General features: G+C 38.9%; 1 protein-coding gene across 4 annotated transcripts in view; it reads left to right on the top strand.

Annotated features, from left to right (window-relative positions):
• The window catches only part of Pcsk5 (proprotein convertase subtilisin/kexin type 5), a 431,011-nt gene that overhangs the window by 152,378 nt on the left and 257,066 nt on the right, over positions 1-21,567 (top strand). For all 4 annotated transcript variants that reach the window (XM_087575048.1, XM_087575031.1, XM_087575011.1 and 1 more), the window contains exons 6-7: positions 11,416-11,504; positions 13,027-13,199. Coding sequence is in view for 3 of the 4 variants with exons in the window: in XM_087575031.1 (XP_087431157.1) it covers positions 11,416-11,504; positions 13,027-13,199 (262 nt within the window). In the remaining variant the exon portion in view is untranslated. The remainder of the gene's footprint in view (positions 1-11,415; positions 11,505-13,026; positions 13,200-21,567) is intronic.

Below are 21,567 nucleotides of genomic sequence, written 5' to 3'. Positions count from 1 at the left end.
TTAGGATTTTTTTAAGGAGGTTTGTCCTACCTGTTAGGTTAGTTCTTCTGTAATGTTGAAAACCTTCTAATATGTGTGACGATGACATGAACATCACAAGGCACCGGAGCTGGGCTCAAGGCTGGTGCTCTTCTGGTGTCCTTAGGCTGGAAGGAGTACATGATATTTGAGTTGAAAGAGGACTCTGGTACTCCTCAGACCTGAAGTTCCTGAAGTGTCTTGCAGAAAGCAATTTAGTTAACACTAAGAAACCACTTATCCACAACTCAGTGCCACTGTTATCCATATTTCAGATAAATAGGAATATACCATAATCACATGTTCTCATTGATGACTGCTTGGAAAGTAAGACTTGTGTCCTCAGTAGTTGGACAGCTTAGCCATGATCAACAAGGAATCTTTCAGCCAGGTGAAATCAGACATTTGTAATGCCATTTCCACCAGCTCTGAACAGAATTTGAACAAAGGTATTTTTAGCCTACTTCACAGTACATATTGAATGATTTATTTATCTAAAAATTGAAGCAAAATCTAATAGAAGCAGGTCTATTTCTTGGCCTAGAGTAGCCACTGACACTACATCATGTCACATGTGTTGTTCTCACCTTTGAACCCTTAGTGACAAACACACCCTTCAGTACTTGTTTGATTCTCACTACCATAGGTGATGCAGAAAATTTAGTTAGACAGAAGCCAAGGGAGCAGTTTCATTTGTTTCAGTAACATCATTATAGCAGTGGCTGCAAACTGCTTACAGTGTTCTGGTACAGGTGAAATATTGTATATTTTGAGTACATTCTAGAACCCTAGTGTATTATTTTGCTACTTAAAATGTACTTATATAATGTGACTTTCTGGGAACATTTGAGGAAGGGGGAAATGTATAGAAAAAGACCGCAAAAAAATGAAACTCATAATTTGATTCAGGCTTGGTTTCTTTCCTTACCTTTATGGACCTTTCCCAGTCTCTAGGCATACACATTCAGCGTACACCTCATACTTCATGCATTACTGAGTTCTAATTATGAAATTTTCTTCTAATTATGATAATGCGAAATTATAGGAAAATCAACCTAGGCAGCAGGAGGGGTAGTTGTTTGGTCTGCATACCGAGCATTTTCACTGGCAACAACCCCAAACCAGAACAACTGGAGCAGAAATTCTTAGAGCATTTTGCTCCTAAACCTTGATTAGCATGTGCCCCAACACTTGATAATCATTTGCATAAGACTAGCAACATCATGCCACTGGCCTTAGGTTCAATTAGTCAAACTCATAGAGCTCACAAGGCTCCAGAGGCAAATTTTGTTTTCTTATAATAGACAAATAACATGTTGGTATGGTAGTTTTCAACACATTTAGACTGTGTGCACGCATGTATTTATGCACGTGTGTGTGTGTGTGTGTGTGTGTGTGTGTGTCTGTGTGTGTGTGTGTGTGTAGGGCAGAAATTGCTGTTAGATATCTTCCTTAATCACCTTTTCACTTTGCTTTTTGAATCATGGTTCCTCACTGAACCTGGGGCTCACTGATTCAGCTAGCCTGGACAGCAAGCCCCAAGGATCCTCTTGTGTCTCACCATCTCAGCTCTGAGATTACAGACACCGATCCCATCCATGCATGGTGTCTCTACCTGAGTACTTGGGAGCTAAACTGGGGCCCTTCTGCTTATGTGCCTAGCACTTTACCACTGGAGACACCCCAGCCCCTTAGCACCCTAGCACCAGTAGCCTCCCTAGGCTCTAGCCCCTTAGTCCTTCAGTCACTCCAACCCTCTAGCCCTCAGTCCACCAACCCCTCTAGTTTCCTAGTCCTACCCAAATCTCTTAGTGTTCCTATAGTTACTTTTTTTCTCTAATGATATACTACACTGCCTGCCAAGTGATACTTGAGAAAGAGAATCACTTTACTTGAGAAAAATCTGTAAATTTGTAGTCCCAGGATCATGTAAGTAAGGAGGCATTCTATTTTCTGAGTCTATCTCAGCAGCTCAAGACAGGGACTTCTCGTCATGTGTTTACAGTCCTGCTCACAGTAATTCAAGAACCAGATTTTGATGTTAGTGTTTTGAGATGGCCTCTTGCTATAAGCCTAGACTGGCCATAAACTTGTCTCAGGCACACATATGCTTCAAGTATAGCTGTAAATGACTACACTAGCATTCAGTTTTCTTTTTCAACAATGTTGTTTGCTACTTAGTATCATACTTTTCTTAGATGCCAGACAGAAAAGCTAGAAAGTCCAATCACAGTAACTTTCCATAGGCAAATGAGGGCCAGATGATCACTCACTGAGACTCCTGTGCTAACATAGTAAGCCTCAGACTATTCAATTTTCTAGATTCCAAACTTTCAAAACAAGAGTTGAACATTTCAAAAGAAGATAGGAGAATATGGAGGAGTAAGGGAGGGACTAATATTGTTCAATAATGTATCTTTTGGCATGTGCTTTGGCAATTGACAACCAAGAATTCTGAGTAGTTTACTTCAATCGGTGGGTATGGTGACGCATACTTGTGATTTCAGCAATCAGGAGGAGGAGGCAAGATGCCTCAACTCTAGAGTGATACTTGGGAAAGAGTATCACTTTGCTTGGGAAAAACTATGGATTTGTCACTTCCAGGGCCATGTAAGGAAGGGGGCATTCTGTCTTCTGAGTCTAGACTTAGAAGTTCAGAACTGATTTTCCTGGGCTACAGAGTGGGATTCTTCTTCAAAAAATGAAAACGAAAAAAAGAGTGTGCACAAAAAGGAGGAGGAATGGGGAGACACAGGCTTTCCTGGGTTGGAGACAATGATTTTTCTGTAACACAAATATCCATGGGACAAAGCTGAACATTCTGTTAGATCTTCCAAGGAAAAGTTGGGTCCTCAAGATCTACATTAGCCAACTAATGGTTAAGAGAAACCAGTTGACTCCTAGCTAAAGTGACTCAGCAAGAATGAGGAACTTCTGTCTGTGCATACAGAGGCACATGGGACAGCTCCTCTGTTTATGCGGAAGGAAAAAAGACACTGAAATTGTTTTAAAAAGCTATAGTAGGTTGGTTTTTAAGAACACTACAGGGGACTCTCTTGTAAGTGGTTATGGAAAATTAGAGAACCAGGCTTCCAACCCCTCTTAGCCTCCTGTGGAAGAGAAGAGCATTAAGGAGTCACAAGAAGATGCAGACAACCATGAGCCATTGACTTCCTAGACACCAACTTAAGTACTGAAGACCAATTACTTACAGCCAAGGACAGGACCGAAAACTATAACAGGTACAGATCGGGAATATTAAGCAGGCAGCCAAGCCAAGGGCCTGTCCCATGGCCCTGGTTAGTATGCTAGTGTATATTAGCGTATAGTATACCAGGACATAAACTGTAGTGATTGCTGAGGGAAATAGGTAGCTAGGGAGGAAGCCCACATCCATGTGTGCCTGTGTGAGGTTTCTGTTATACTTTATCTTTCCATGAAACGTGTTTGAGGGAAAAAAACAGAAGCTGGCAAAGCATTGGTTTTTGTTTGTTTGTTTGTTTGTTTGTTTGTTTGTTTTGAGAAACAAAACAATTTCACTATTCTTTAGATGTGGGGTAGGATATGTTTTTATGTTCTTTCGGTTAACAAGGAATGAGTTACTTTTGTAGGCCATGGTGGATAGAATGAGAAAATGCAATAGGTCTAGGCCTATGTTTTAAGATAATGTGGTTGTTAAAAAAAAATGCTGTTAAATAATTATGTCCACTAGCTGCAGTCAGGGAGTAGGACTGTGGGCAAACAAATGATGAAATCTTGGTCTCCATTCAGAAACTGAGGATTGTGGGCTGAGGGTGGAAGTCATTGGGAGGTCCTGAAAGTCCAGAATTACACACTCAGGACATTCCGAACTACTGTCCACCTGTGTTTCATATCTTCCATTTACCATCTGCCAGGATAATCATTTTCATTTGTAAAATAAGAGAAATCCTGCCTGCTTTACGTATTTGGCAAGTACAATGTGAGATTCCAAATGAGTACAATACGAATACAGTATTATCACACACGTCGAGAGGAGTGAAGACCAGCACTTTTGAACTGTATGTTGGAGAACACTTCCCTCTTGCTTGCTGTCTCATCTCCCTCTAAGAAGGCTTTTGAAATACATGGTTTGCTCTAAGATTTGTATCATACAAATACAGCCAAGAAAGAATGGACATGCCAGATGGCCAATGGGAAGAGCTTGGGTGGAGATTGGCAGGATGCATGGACAGTTGAAGATACTTGTGGCAGGAAGTGAAGGACGCAGGCAGCACTCGGTTAACTACTTGCCTTTGCTAGGTAGATTCCTACACAGATGACTTTTTCCTTTACAAGACATGATGGCAAGTGCAAGGGGAGAACTCCCCATTCATCCTGATCACTGGTTCATCACTGAGCTCTCTCACATCACACCTTAAGTTCTATGAAAGCTTCTGTAAGTTAGGGTTTCTAACCCCACTAACTCCCATGGATGGGAGTGAAGGTTCCCTAGCAGCATGCTCAACGGACATGACAGGAGGGACAGAAGCATATGACAACCTCTAATCACAGCTTATACTGTATAACCTGTGAAGGAAGCTGTTCACCTACGACACTTTGCTTTATGTGTTTACATTGATTAGTAGATGCCCTGAAGTGTCACAGCTCCGTAGAAATGTCCTGAATTGAATCTTTATAAGTAACTGATGATAGAAGATGATAAAATATAGAAAGAAAGGGAAGTAGAGCAAGGATTAACATGGCTTTTGTGTCATTATTTTGAGTGTAAGTTTTCTATTGAGGGCAAATTACATAGCAAAATGTTTCACAATTACCAGGATCCTGAATCTATCCAAGCATCGGAGCTATGCCACATTAAGAAACACCTTTAAAATGTTAGGTTGTCCATATCCAATTGATTTTTTCTTGTCCACTTTCTTTTATGTCAATTCATTAGTATACAAATTCATTATAATGTGTGTAACTGGATTATTTTTCATATTTTTCACCATGATATGTGGTAAAATCATGAATATGCACAGGGTTGTAATCACACCCAATTACTAAAGAGTCCTCACTACCTGTGCTCTTATTAGGTGTTCTCTATGTGGTACCTTAATATCGAGTATATTTTCTAGACTAAAAGCACACTAATGCACATATTCTGATCTTTAAATAAAACTACATCTGAAAAACAGACCTGTATTCCTGATGTTAGTGATTAGCGGACTTGATTGTTGATGCTGCCCACCCTGTTCTTCAGAGGCTTGCTGCTCACACACTTGAACTTCAAACCAGCCATGATGATAATGATTCCCCCATGATTTGCTATAAATCCATGTCAAAATACTGAGTCTAAATAAGATTTAAAAGTAAAAAGGTCATTGGCATTTTGTGGGGAAGCTATCATTGTCATCTGAAGCTCGTGGGCTGTTTAACTGTAGTCTAGTCATTTGTGTCAGTGACATTATGCGATGGTACATTACCTAACTGATATTTTAAACATAAGTAAGCAGGAGAGAGGGGGTGCACCACAGATGATTTCATCATTTCATGAAAGTGGTTTATATATAATTAAGAAGAACAATAAAAAGACGTCTTTGTAAGACACTTGTAAGGAAATAGTCAATGGAGAATTCTCTGTGCATTAAAGATGTGTGCAATTGGTGCCAGCCTTTGTTACATTTGAGAAATGCAGAAACGAACTAATTATTCAATTTTTAAATGGTGTGGGAAAACAGACATTCAATATTCTCTCTCCTAGTACGGTACTTCCAAAATTCCCAGGAAGGTACTAAAGAACATTTTGTGGATGGCTAACCTAGTGGGATACCATGAGAATTTCTATGGGAAGATACAAATACATAACATTGACTGGGCACAAGCTTGTCTCCAGTGATCATCCAGCTCTAAGCCTGGTGGGAGATGTGATTCAGAAAGCCCAGAGATGGAAGATAAAGACAGTATAATTTAATGAGGCACATAATAAAAGAACTCTTACATAAGATAGAACCATAGGCATTGTCCTCTTCACCTTAATAAGGAAAGAACTATAGAAGGTGAACCAGTAGGTACATTAGATGTTCTCACTCTAAATAACAGGTGGCACAAGAAATCAGATGACTGTATAGTTTTTAAGAACTAACAGTGCTTAGAATCACACCTGTAATTCATATTCCTTGTGTTGGCTGACCGCCAAATAGCTGCAGAAACAAATTTAAATTTTCTTTGGAAGACTGAACTTTCCACATGAGCCTCAGAGGGTGCAAAAAGACAAAAGCACAAGCACTGTGACTCCATCGATGGATCATTCAGCAGTTACATCTGGAAAATGGCAGCCTGGAAAATCACATGGCAGCAAGCATAGTAATTTGACTGGATTTCTCTATTTCATATTCCTTGTATTTAATGTATATGTTCACATAATGAAGTATCAAAAGATATTAAGAGAAGGAGATTATCACAATCAACTAACCAGTTTGTTTTTTAACTTTAAAAAGTGAAATAGAAATTGAGGTGAGTCCACCTTGAATGGAATAAATAGCAAATTCACCATGGATGATTAAAAGAGGTAGAATAGAGAATTGAGAGGGCCATATAGAATGCAACATAGGAAGAGAGAGTTGTAAGATCTTAGAGGTTAACCAGGAAAGTAATACAAATGTATATACATTGATAACTCATTGTCCCAAAGGGGAAACTTGGAAAGAATGATGAAAAAACAGCCTTTGGTGAAAACAGCTAGGAATCCTGCAGAATCATTTCTAAGATATTTCTAAGAAGAATCTGCAGTGACTAGAAGCAGATTCGCTAGACCAGTGACTTACTGCCTGAAGATGTAGCCGGGGGAGACACTGGACTGACACCTGTAAGGTGTGAGGTAGAATTCTTCAATGGATGTATTTGCCTTCACGAACAAGTTCTGTCATTCTTCTGAAGCAAACAAACAACTCTGAGCCAGACCTCAAAGACGCCAGCTGAGAGTACACACTACAAAGGGAAATGGAGCAAAGAGTGTGCCTGTAACTTTAAACAAGCACTGTTCAGGATAATGACAGGAATGGCAATTGATAGACGTAAAAACTCCAGGAGTTACTTGGACCATGTGCCAATTAGACATGGGTATGAGACACAGACAACCCAGGGTAAGACACTCTTAAAATGTGTGTTGTTGTGAAAAGAAGAATATGATACGGTATTGATGACTTTACACATCTGTTGTTCAGTTTCTATGACCAAGTTCATAGGATTACCACATGGTAAGAGAACACTCTGACAGGAAGTAACATCATGAACTCATCAATAATCAGTTAACCTGCACAGTCTCTATTGAAAGATATCTCTGTTTTGTTTTACTAAAGAACAAGCCTTACTATGTAACCTTCACATGCTCTGGTTATATCACTTAAATTATTAGAAAAACTAACAAATATTAAAAGAACAATTATTACTTATGTGAGTTAAAAAATAACTAATATTTTTTCTTGATCCCAGCTATTGTTAAGTCTGAGTGATCAAAGGGCTTTTGTTGAATATTACCTTAATTTATAAGTTGTTTTTATTCATACTTCTAAATCTCTTGTGTGTTTCTTGTTCAAATATTTCACTGTGTTGACTATTACCTAATTCTGAGTGCTAATTAAATAGAAATGTATATAATTCAGCCTTTTTAATCCTCTGATACATGAATTATATATAATTTTGATATTTAAAGTATATATGTGTAGTTTTTAAAAATATTGAACCCTTAATTTCTTTGCAATGTGAAAGGATTTCTTATGAAACTGAATTTTGCAAGACTTAAACAATAACCAAATTCACAGTTAGTTTTAGCAAATGCTCTGTGTGCCAGAAGATGATGTACCATATACATTCTCCAATTATTCATATATGTTCACTGTGTTAAGCCCATTAATGGTATGGATTTACTAATGTTCTTTGCAATTCTGTCTAATTTGCTAAATTTAGTACATAATTATTAACCTTCTTAGTGAAACAAATATTTTAATATAGTGTTATAATACTCAGTAGCTCCCATAGTGAAGGCATCTAATATTTAAATCACCACTACTTCACTTTATGTGAATATTAGCTGTAACTCTTGAAATGAACAATTTTCTTTTGAAGCAAAAATATAACACATGCCTTTAATCCCAGGGCTAGAGATACAGTGGGAGGGGAGCCAGTATGTTCAAGGCCAGACTGGTCTACATAGCAAGTTCCAGGACAGCCAGGGTTACATAGTAAGACTCGTTTTTACTATGAGCAAGAGTGAAGAGTATGAATTACAGGTGTGATTCCAAGCACTGTTAGTTCTTAAAAACTATAGAGTCATTTGATGTCTTGATGCCTAAGACTGTAGACCTGAGTTCAATCCCAGGAACCTTCATAAAATTAGGTGGAAAAAATGAATACCACCTTCGTTCCTAACCTCTGCACATGACATACATATAGCCAACTCATACAAACACACATACACACACATGCATACATACATACATACATACATACATATATACATACATACACACACACATACATACATACACACAACACGGAGAGAGAGAGAGAGAGAGAGAGAGAGAGAGAGAGAGAGAGAGAGAGAGAGTCTGAGACAGAGAGACAGAGAGACAGAGAAAGTAAACACACAAAAAATAAAAATACTAGTAGGGAAGGATAATTATGAGTCCATAATAACTGAGTGTGGCAACCTAAAATTTCCTTCAGTGAAAACAACAAATCTGAAACTTGGAAACCTTTTTATAACAGAAATAACAGGAAAGGCAGTGTGAGACATTTGAACCAAAGCCTCAGAAAAGCTGTTCATAAAACATCTAGAATTAGTGACTGAGTAATCTCAAAGATGTCCCAAATGGCATGCTGGTGTATGTGTGTGCATGTGCATGTGTGTGTGTGCGTGTGCTTGTGTGTGTAGGCTGTGTGTGTGTGTATGTGTATAGGCTCAGTGTGAGTGTGTGTGTGTGAGTGTGAGTGTGCGTGTAGGCTCTGTGTGTGTATGTGTATAGGCTCAGTGTGTGTCTGTGTGAGTGTGTGTGTGTGAGTGTGTGTGTGTGCGTGTGCTTGTGCGTGTAGGCTCTGTGTGTGTGTATGTGTATAGGCTCAGTGTGTGTGTGTCTGTGTGAGTGTGTGTGTGTGAGTGTGTGTGTGAGTGTGTGTGTGTGTGTGTGTGTGTGTGTGTGTGTGTGTGTGTAGCCTCAGTAGATGTTGAGTATCTTCTTCCACATCTTTCCACCTGATATTTTGAGACCATCTCTCTCTGGGAGCAGAATGTATGGATTCATTCAGAATGTCTGGCTGCAGTCTCCAGAGATGTGTCTTACAGACACATTCTAGTACCACTGACGTTTTAACATTGGTTCTAGGGATCTGATCTCAGGTTCTTTGCTTGCATACCTAACACTTTACTAACTGAGCTGTCTCCACAACCCTACACCAACATTAATGGTGTGTTTCCATGTAGCATAGTTACATTATCTTGGAAGGTTATCAATTTCTATCCACTGTACTCTTTGGTCCAGTAATTCTACTTTTTATAACTTATGTTCAGTTGGTTAATAATATACATGCTCAAAATTGTGTTCATATTCTTGTTTATATAAGTAAAAGCCTGGGTAACATTCTGGGATGAAAAGATTTTTAAGTTAATTTTGTGCATGTGTGTGTGTATTCATACAGCCAAATAAATACAAAATCACATGTTATTTATACTGCCACATAAGAAATAATCCAGTGTGTTAGCTGGCACTAACATATCCAGATTAATATTTATATAGAAATATATATATGACCTTATTTGGTGAAAAGAGCAGTATGAAATGTCTCTTTTAGTAATCATGACTATATGCCTATCATTTGTTTATAGTAGGAGAAACATTAATTGGATCGAATGACAAGAAGGACCTAGCAGATGTAATATAAATTAAGAAACAGTGGAGTTAATTTCAAAGATTGAGAGCTAGTAACTTGACGGTGGCCGGGGGTGTCTTCTCTTTCCACAGATGTCCTTATATCTCAAATCCCTCTGGGTGTTCTCACCTTTAAAATGGAGACAGAAATGAGCACCAGACACGTCACGCGCACGCACGCGCGCGCACACACACACACACACACACACACACACACACACACACACACACACACCTCAAGGGACCTCAGCTCTCTTACTATTCTACTCCAGGACATCTAAACACTTAGTTTCTTCTTTATACTTGAACCTCCTGTGCTGCTCTCGGACAAGGTGATGGAAGATCTTTCAGCCAGAAGATTTTTATATTCACATATTATATTAATTGTACACAGTTATGGGCCTTATAAGGACATTTTTTCTTCAAGTATATATTTGAGTGTATACCCTCCATGTTCCCCCTCCCACTCCTTAAGTTTCCTTGTCATGGAAGCTATACATGCATGGTTTGTGCACGTGTATGTCATCTAGGAGACACAAATGAAAGCATGTAGTATGTGTCTTTTTGAGGCTAACTTGATCCACTCTGTGTGATAATCTCTTGATATATCTATTTTCCTCCAAACAACACCTTTGCTTCAGCCACAAGTTTTTTCTGACCAAAGAGCATTGATGTGGCAAAAAGTGGCAAGGAATTCTTATTAAAAAAAAAAAAAAGATTGAGGGCTGGAGAGATGGCTCAGTGGTTAAGAGCACTGACTGCTCTTCCAAAGGTCCTGAGTTCAATTCCCAGCAACCACATGGTGGCTCACAACCATCTGTAATGGGATTCGATGCCCTCTTCTGGTGTGTCTGAAGACAGCTACAGTGTACTCATATAAATAAAATAAATCTTAAAAAAAAGATTGAATCAAACCTTTTTTTTTCTGTAATGACCTCATTTTAAGAACTGTAAGAAGTGGAAATCGAACAAATGAACTGTCTTCAAATGCCTCAGTAATTCACATGCAATTGGTTTGAAACTAAGGTATTTATTTTATGCAATATTTTTGCAACTAAATAGCACATCACACTTTCGACAATATTTTTGTTGCAGATGCTTGATCTGTATTTAACTGTACAGTTTTAAAAAGCGGACAGTAGTCACTATAGAAGAAGATGATACAGACGATATTTCTGTAGCCACATGTTAGACATATAGCCTGACAGGTGGCTGACTATTAAAAAATACAAAACAGTTCCCAACAAGTTGTATGGTTCATTTTCAGCCTCCAGGGTGATTTTCTACTTAGAATAGCAAGATATCAAAAATAAGTATCTTCAGAATTACAACCCAAAAATCACATGATGAAGTGCTAAATAATTTGCCACAGACAAGTTTTAGTGCTGCTTGGGTAGGAAGTTCTTGAAACACCCACAGCTGGATGCTTTCTTCACCACTTTTGCAGTGACACATAGAGCTGGTGAGAATGGAGAATCTTACTTTAGAAACTGTGTCTGTTCTGCTTCAGGCATGGGACCCGCTGTGCCGGAGAAGTGGCAGCCACTGCGAACAACTCTCACTGCACCGTTGGAATCGCTTTCAACGCCAAAATCGGAGGTATGGGGCACTTCCAGGGATATACACAGGAGCCAGGAAGCTCTTGGCCAACTGAACGGCTTTTCAGAATCCTTTTCAAACCAGTGCTTCTATGCATGACAAGGCACAACTACGGATGACAGCACAATACTCAAGTGAAAGACGCTTTGTCAGAACAATAATGTACACTTACTACAAGATCCCGAATGTGTCACAAATACAGTTTTTCTAAACAGACTTGCTGGGATTAGGGGTGAATGTTGCCCAGTAATAATCATAGAAATGTATTCTGTGGATGTCTGTACTAACTCAGAATTGGTACCTGGGTCCTGTTTCTATATATAGTGCCTAAGCTTTTAAAGATGACTTTTAATTGTAACTAGAATGCTAAATGCTAAAATCTCTTATCATCCCAGAATATAGTGACACTGTTGCCATGAGTCCAGATTATGCATGTATGTGTGCATATGTGTAAATACATATATACATGCATACATATATATACATACATGCACACCTATATACATACAATGATAGATAGATACATAGATATGCACATATTAAAAATAAAATAATACAATTCTCAGTGATATTTTATGAATGCAAGTTTTTTCTTTTACTAAATGAAGTTGCATTATTGTTGTATATTGCCAAAATACAAAATAAAAAGGAAAAGTTGCCATTGGACACATAATTTATTTCCCAGTATATTAGTGACTTTTTGAAGAATAGGATTAATACTGGATTTCTATCTGGTAGGAATGTGTTTAAATGAAGATTAATAACTAAGTATTGTTAAAACTTTTTGAGAGTTATTTGAAATGTTAAATTTATTTTTATCCATTATTTGACTTGTAAATAACTTGGCAACAAAGAAATACAGTTAAGTTGACATGGGTCTAAGATTATGGGTTACATAGGAAATGAGACCAAGCTAACTTGGCAATTGCAGCTTTTATAAAACTGCTAAGGTTAGAAGATTTCCACAACTATGAGCCCAAGTTATTTAATGTAGAGAAATTTAGGATGTTGGATTACGTGAGTATCTTTGTCAAAGCAAGATTTGGAACATTCAGTTAAAAAAAAGACAAAGTATTTTTCAAGCAAAATTTTCATCTTTTATATATAATGAAACCTCCTTTCTCCCCAAGAAAGCGTCTACAAAGTGTAAGGTACCTTTTTGCAGGAAAATGCTCAAGGAACTGTTGGTAAAACTGTACTGGGATGAGAGAGATGGTCAGCGGTGCCTACTGTTTGTATACTGTTCCCAGCACCCACATGGTAGCTCGCAACTTCTTGAAACTCTAATTCCAGGAGACTCAGTGCCCTCTTCTGGTCTCTGAGGATTCTTTCACACATTACACATAAACCCAGGCTGACATACTTATGCACATTATAAATGAATGAATGAATGAATGAATGAATGAATGAATATTTTTAAAAATCTTTTATATATTCTTTCTTCACCCAAGTTGCCTAAGTGGACTGTGTCAGCATCATCTACTGGAGATAAGTAACTAGCTTGCTCCTTTCTGCTTTGAAGGTGTGAGAATGCTGGATGGTGATGTCACCGACATGGTGGAGGCAAAGTCTGTCAGCTATAACCCACAGCATGTACACATCTACAGTGCCAGCTGGGGCCCAGATGATGATGGCAAGACCGTGGATGGGCCAGCTCCCCTCACCCGGCAAGCCTTTGAGAATGGTGTGAGAATGGTAGGTTTTCAAAGCTTCTGGGTCAAAGAATGTCATATGCAGAGCTTGTAGGCTTGGCATCATTCAGGCTAAAGAATTTCTGAAGCCTGAGTGGTCACTGGCGAGAAGTCTTGAACATTGGCATCATAGGTTGTTTCTACTCTACAAACAAACTTAGAGTTAGTATTTCCTCTGCCATGAACAGTGTAATTGGATGTTCAGAGACACACAGAGGACATCCAGTAATTAATATGTACAAGTGCTACTTTGAGAAGCAAGTTCCTGGGTAATCCCATTGAGTGGATATTCCCACTTTCCCTTTGATATTGGTGGATCACCTGGCACAGTCCTTCTAAAGTCCCCTTTGTGCCACTTAGTTAACTTCTGTCCAGAGACAATATTGTCTTTCTGTCACCCCCAGATCCCTCTAATCAAGCAACTTACCATTTTATTTGATGTTACTGAAGAGTCGATGTCCACTATCCCTAGAACACCTAACTTCATAATCTATTGTAATAGAATGCCAGTTTCAAATTACAGATTTTAAAGTGTCTTAAATTAAATGAAAGTAAGGATGCTAAAATTTGTAGAAAGGGGGGGGGCTTTGTTAATAGAAGTGGCTTTCATTCTGCTAATGAATAGACCTTTGAGTTACATAAAGGACATATGCTCCCTGAATGTTATCATTGATCTGGCCCTAATATCCTTGCCTTCCTCATCTTTCTCTACATTGTCACACATGCACCCTCCACTCTTGTTCATTATCCTTGTTCATGTTTTCCCTGCCCTGACCCAAGTCCTTCAGCCCTCTACTGAAAAGTTCCCTTTTCCCAGAAGCCTCTCCAAGCCCAAACTGGAATGAATTATCATTAGTCCCCGACTCTGAGCTCACTGCTTTTGATAGCCTTCCTGGTGCTTAGTAAAAGCCAAATCATATTTGTGTTTTGTATCAGAGATTGTTCTGGGTTTATTTTCCTCACAAAAGTGAAAGTCCCAAGAGAGCAGAGCACGCAATTTATGCATATTTATGGATTTTACAAAACTAAGAGTATGTATTGAATTCTAGTGAACATTCTGGAAATGTTTGTTGCATCAAATTGATTTAACTACAAATGATACCAACCACAATGTTTTCATAGATTCATCCCAGATTTGCAACAGTGGGATGCATCATTCAGTTGATTAACATGTTTGAGCAGGAATAAAAATTATAGTGAATCTTGCATATTTTTGTGGCCCTGGGTTAGATTTTTAGCAACAGCCTGAACTAAGCCATCTTGTTCTGAAATGCATTTGTGGGAGAAAACTCACACTTGCTTTATAAACACTTTCGACAAAAGAAAAAGTTTAGGTTTAATGAAGACATTTTCATTTCTAGTTCTGTCCATATTCAGGTCCTTTTGTATACTTTTAACAGATAGATAATATTGTAACCCATTGTTTAGAATCTCCTTCAAAGTGCTTAATACCAAGTGAATATAATCCGGCTGCTGATTCATTGCCAAAACTGTTGACTACAAATTACTGTTGTTGCCCAGTGTGCCATCAATAAAAAGGCCATTTGAGTTTAGTTCAAATCTTCCAATTATGAATGCAATGCGCTCATAAAAAGGAGCAACCTGGAATTTCTCAACAATATTAAAATCCTTTATTAGTAATGCACAGAGCCCTGTGATTATACACATTCAGATAAAGAATGCCCAAGTCTAATAAGTAGTTTTGCTAACTGACTAACAGGCATGTAAGTAAGTAATAAGGTACCAAAAAATGTTTTAAAATTTATTTTTACTAGAGTCCATAGCTCAATAGAAATTAACTGGAATTTTAATGCTTAAAACAGATAAAAATGCGGCATTTTGATTGTAAAAAGTGTTTGCTTTTTAAAGTTGGGTTTATAAACAGATCATATGAAAACCCATTCAGACACATGGGACTATTTAGAAATAAATGATGTGAAAACATTAAACCTGTTTCAATTGCAAAAAAATGACCTTTTATTGTGATAAGTCGTATGCCAAAAGTATATTTTTTTATTTGAGGATTTCTCTGAAAGTTGCAAAACTAATGGAAGCATGGTATTGCACATGCCATGAGAGTGAATGCTGATTATGCCAGAATGATCTTCCTCCTTGCCTCTAGACTCTCTGAGTTTGGGATACTCCTCCTTCTTACTTTCTTGAGTCATTTATTCACTCTATTGTATCTTTTGGCTAGAACATTGTCGACAAAACTTCCTTACATCATGTGTCTTGTTTTATCCATGAGTGCATTCCTGCTGCTCAACTTAACATATGTAGCAGTGAATTAGTTAACTGCTGTGGATAGCAGCAGGTCACACACACTGTACCTCCATGCCCCTGCAAGATCTCTCTAGATTCTCGAGATATTTTTAATAGGCCTTCCTATCTCAATAGCAGGGCACTTTAAAATTCCCTGCAGCTTTCACACACTCCCCTCTGGTATCCCTGGCTAAATAATTTCTAAATCTATATTTCTTTCATCTTTGCTGCCCTGTTACTTTCTGGGCACCGCCTGCCCCTCCCATAGGGCTGCATTCTCTTTCCACCTACATTGTTGGATGATTTCTCTCATGCAGCTCTTAAATCTCATCTCTCTTGCTCCAAGAGCCATGGCAATTCTCCACTTCTCCCTCTATCCCTCTGTCCATTGCTGCCACAAACAAAAATCCTGCCTCTGTCTCCCTGTCCCGTTATTGGCTGTAAGGCAATTCTTTTTTTTATTTATCTTTATTAACTTGAGTATTTCTTATTTACATTTCGATTATTATTCCCCTTCCCGGTTTCCGGGCCAACATCCCCCTAACCCCTCCCCTTCCCCTTCTCTATTGGTGTTCCCCTCCCCATCCTCCCCCCATTACCACCCTCCCCCCAACAATCACATTCACTGGGGGTTCAGCCTTGGCAGGACCAAGGGCTTCCCCTTCCACTGGTACTCTTACTAGGCTATTCATTGCTACCTATGTGGTTGGAGCCCAGGGTCAGTCTTTGGGTAGTGGCTTAGTCCTGGGAAGCTCTGGTTGGTTGGCATTGTTGTTCATATGAGGTCTCGAGCCCCTTCAAGCTCTTCCAGACCTTTCTCTGATTCCTTCAACGGGGGTCCCGATCTCAGTTCAGTGGATTGCTGCTATGCCAAAAGTATATTAAGGAGCAGTGAATAATTGACTTCCCTACCCTAGTATTCAGTGATTGATTGCTGAGTGCATCTTTCTCTACCCTTAACCACATTTACCTGCCAACTGAGAATCACATTGAATCCCTGCAGGATCCCATGGGCACTGTTCTAATGCAGCCCATAGAAATAGGGCTCATTGGTTTTATTTGTTACAAAATTTTTGGAGTTTTGCAGAAGCATAATTTAAGGTCTGGGATAAAGCTCTGTAGTCAAGCATGTACTTAGCATACATGAGGCCCTAGGTTCAATACCAAGCACCCAAAAACCAAAAGAGTAAAAACAGCGTGATTTATTGAACATTCCTTTAAAGATCTTCTGGGCATTTAATCTGAACAAAAAGGACTTTAGTTTTAAGATGAACCATTAACTTTTAGAGTTGAAGTAGTAGCAAAAGCAGTAACTCTTAAAAGGGAAGATTTCTCTTCTGGTCTGTCTCCCATCTCAATATAAAATGACAGCAATAAACCATTGAAATGAGGCAAAATTGATTGGATAGTATTTTCCTGTGTTTAGCATAGTGAAGCTTTCAAGTTAAGCTAAAGTCCAGTCTACTATTTCTCATTTACTTATGACTCCAATTAAATCAAATATCTTGCTTCCATTTCCTTTTCTAAAATGGTGTGATAAGATACTGGTCACTCGCAGAGAATTTATAACAAAATAATCCACATAAAGTCATTAATGCACTGGCTGAATATAGTAAGCACTCAGTAAAAACTTCCTAGGCAAAAGATATCTTCTTCAAAAGTACTGTTTATTTTTGTCCTTAGTCCCTCATGCTTTACAAATGGATTGTGTCCATGTTGCAGAATTCTAGATGACTCCATCGGGTTACTTTTTGAGGTAGATTAGAAATAACATGAAAGAGACGAGCACAGATTCTCTGAGCTCTGTTACTAACGTCATTTGCCTTGTTCCTCCTCTGTCTGTCTGCACCATCAATTCCTCTTGCTCTAAGAAAATGAGTGCGTCCAACTTAAGTCATCTGCAATTTTACTGTGATTCTGTGTGTGTGCGTGCCCATGTGTGAGAGTGTATGTGTGTGTGTGTGTGTGTATGTCTGTTGCCTGTGTATTCAGCCTCAAATTGTTTATTTTTCCAAAGGATGTTCTCTAGACAGCTGTGAGTGTACCAGTCAACGTTTCAAGTTGCTATTGGGTAGATTGAATAGTTTGCATACCCCATCACCTACGCAAAACACAAGCAGGGAATCCACAAGAATATTTCAACTGAGATACATGTAGTGAATGGCATACAGCTGGTAGCTGGAAGGGGCATCACTACTTTCTAGGGGAAGGGGAGACAATTCCCTTAGAGGAGGGAGTGTCTGCAAACATAAAGGGTAATCTGGTAATGTGAAGACCTGGTAGAGGAGGATTCTGTGCAGAGGGAGCACCAAAAAGCCTGAACAGGAAAGGTTTTTTTTTTCAAGATGCAAAAGGTTTGCCTGAATAGCAAAAGGTTTGCGGTGTATTTCTAGGACAGAAGAATACTTTGGGCCTTAGAAATAATGTGAGCAGAAAGCAGTAGAAAGGTGGGATAGTTGGAGACCAGCTCAACATGGTTTTCTACATCACAGAGAGGGTTCATATTTTCCATCCTCTTACAGAAAGCCACTGGAGGTTGAAATAGGACCAGCGCCCTGTAGATATGCCATCAGTGGGGATGAATTATGGGGGTTGAGGGTGTGAGATTACAGTGGTCCAGGGAAGCCTGAAGACTATGAAGCCAGACCACCAGAAATATCAAGCAGAAGAGAAGGAGGCACATGTATCGAGAAATCTATTCACAGAGGAAATAAATACTTTTTGCTTAGGGCTTCCAAGTATTGATCATGTCCATTTTTGCTGCTTACTAATCAGAAACATACCAAGTATTGAATTTCAAAATGCTCCCCATTTATTTACTGTAAGGAAAACATTTGAATCAGTGGGATGGAGCAGTGCTTTCAAATACTTTAGCAAAATCAGAATTGATTCAATTTATTATAGCCCCTTTAGAATTAATGTGCCAAAATTGTATCAGAGAAACTGTGTTAAACAAACCGTATCATAGTTGACAACTTGCTCTCGCTCTCCCTCTCTCTCAGGATTGTGTTTTATTTGATGTCAAGAAGCTGTAAAATTGGTGTAATTTTTGGAGTCATATAATTTGGACTATAGTCAATGAATGGGAATGTAACAGGATGAAGGTGAGGAGGAGGAAGGATGTGATGATGGTGATGACAATGATAACATGAAATTTTAATATTTTGGCTGATTTGTTCACTGCTGTCACTCATCTGAGACCAGAATGAGCTACTAACTTTTAATCTAGACAGTAATCGTGTGAGGCGGGCACTATTCCAACCTTACATTAGCGAAAACAAAGCTATCAAAGTCAGAACGCTCACCTCAACACACGCTAGTAAGTTGAGCTTCTTGTTCCTATTCTGTCTTCTCTGACGCATCTGACCCTTCCTCAATCTCGCCTCTGTTTGCAAATACACATTCAGATGGTTAGTTCTCATACCTTAGGAAGGATTTGTAGGGATGGAGCAGTTACTCCGGTAGATAAGAGCACTGATTGCTCTTCCAGAGGTTCCAGGTTCAAATTCCAAGCACCCACATGGCCGCTCACAGCCATCTGTACCAGGGGATCCAGAGTCTTCTTTTGACCTGTACAGACATCAGGCCATACAAGTGGTTCACAGCCATGCTGCATACAGGCCAAACATCCATACATATAAAGAACATAAAAATAAATTAAATAGAATAGCTGATGAATCTCTCTCTTCTTACTTTATATTCCCTTCCTTTGTCTGACCCCATTTCTCCTTTCCCCTAAGATTGAAATTCCTTGTGACTTTTCCTAAACCTGTCTTCTCCTAGGTCCTGTTTTCATTATCTCTTGGAGCCACTGCATGAGAAGCTCTCATTCCCCCAGGAACACTGGGGCAAGGCTGCTTTGTTCATTGACCTCCACATACCCAGACCTCCAAGCTTTCATCTAACTTGTCCTAGCAGGGCATACAGCTTGCTCTTCCTGTATACCCTAGCCCCCGGACCCTTTAAAAATCTGTGGTATTTTACTTGTTCATCTTATGATTTCTCCTCCATAAAGGTCTATAGAGTCAGACTACATCCTGTATTGTGTGCAAAAATATTCAAAGGAAGGATTTAGTGAAAAAAGAAAGAATGATTGAGGAGCTCACGGATGACTTCCATGCTACTTTGCTATCTTTGCTCAAAAAAAACAACACTTGCCTTGCTTCGACCATGTATAATTAACCTAAGCTGTTAAACATGCATAATAAACCATAGTGGTTAAAGAACCCAGAGTCTGAATGCAGACTCTCTGATTGGAAAATGTGGGCTCTAGTACCTTTCATGTTTACCTCATCCATGTTAAAATTAACCTGTAGGAACAATTTGTTCATTCATTCAATGGAGCTAAATGCTAGCAGTTCCCTTACAAGATCATATTGTAATGTCTGTAAAACACTCTGCACAGTTCCTGACACAATGCCAAATCTGGGAACATCATAAATCTTCATCAGATTCACACCCAAAATGAGCAAGGCAATAAAGATGACCTGCTGCCTAATCACGTAAAATACTGTAAGAGTCTGCATGGTCCAACACTCGTAGGTTTAATCAATTCGAGATTACTGACTGATCCTGCGGGAGCCTTCAGATGATATTAATGAATGGTCTGTATAAGAGAAGAAAATACCAATAGAATGTTTGCTCAAGTTTTCTCCAAAAGCCACTAACTTCATAAAACTCAAAATACAACAAGGTGGGCATCAACCAGCTTTTGTTTCGTTTTGTTCTGCCATGTACACAAGAGTTATCATTTATTTTGTGGTGCCTTTGGTGACTTTAAAGGCTCTGAGGTCTCTCAAAGTTTAACTTTAATCAAGATTTTCAATTTAACCCTATAGAATCTTTTCTTTTTCCTCTGCCATTCCTTCCTCTCTACCTCCTTTTTCTTCCATCCCTTCTTCCCATGGGGTTTTATCATGTACCCCAGGCTAAACTCACTTCAAACCAAGTCTTCCTTATTCAGCTTTGCATGTGCTGACCTTCCAGGCGTGTATCACCACACTCAACAACAACCCTGAAAATTGTTGTTTAAATTTTACATTTTAAAAATTGATTTCACTTAATTTCATTTTAGATTGTCTGGAGCTATTGTTTTAAAATTCAGATAAACATATTGGATCTTTGCTGTCATAACCATAGGACTAGAACTGACTTGGTTAATTCAGGTCATACTATTAATGCATTTTTTGACGTGCTGTGGTCTTTAATGCACCCTGTGTTCTTAAAACTGTGGCATCATCATCATCATCATCATCATCTCTCAAGCCATTTTCTGGTAGACATTGCTGAGAGCTATCGAATTCTCCCTTGTTCTCACAATTAGAACATCTCTTGCACAGACTTGTCAACCGGATGCTTCCAAAAACATCCCGTCAAAGCTTCAGCCTTCAATTCTGCATGGACGCTGTCATTGAGGAAGTATATGCATGGATTATCTTCTTTTCCCTTTAAAATTCATCACTGCCTCCCATGACTGACAAGAAACACTAAGCTTTTAGCAGGGCACATGGGGTTTCTCATAGTTTTGCCAGCACTTACAGAGCAGAAACTTTACATGTCATCTTTTTAAAGAACAGTGTAAGAATCACCCTGTCACCATTTGCCCTTAAGTAGCCTTGACCCAGATCCTTGGCAAATGGTACCCAAAGACACAATTGTGCCTTCAAATTTTTAGCCAATCCAAAATAGGAAAAATGAATTCATAAAAGAAGTGACCGCAGTTTTCAGATATCAACGACACTGAGTTAAGCGGCAGAATAAGAGGCTGACGGTGCAGAGTTTTCTCTAATGGGCTCTGTTTATCTGTGCGATCCACCATGCTCAGCGTTTTCCTAGGTTTCAAAGGAGGATGAATAGTACATAGCTCTCATCTCAGGGAAAGTCTCTATGTAAGGATGAGGGGCTGTCTAAATAAAGTATAGACTGACTCCCAAACTGCACTTTTCTTACAGAACCTGGTAAGAGAGTGCAGAAAACACACCACACACTGTTGAAGCCTACTTGCCTGGAAGCCATCTTGTCCACTTTTGATTATTAAAGTTTAATAAGACTTGTGTAGTTGGTACTTACTAGCAGATGTCTGACACGTTGACAGCATTTCCTGACATGTA

This window comes from Rattus norvegicus, chromosome 1 (genome assembly GCF_021556685.1).
Source record: "Rattus norvegicus strain SHRSP/BbbUtx chromosome 1, alternate assembly SHRSP_T2T, whole genome shotgun sequence".
NCBI classification, from domain to species: domain Eukaryota; kingdom Metazoa; phylum Chordata; class Mammalia; order Rodentia; family Muridae; genus Rattus; species Rattus norvegicus.
Note: the sequence above shows the minus strand (reverse complement) of the source record. Positions and strands in the feature narration are given on the sequence as shown.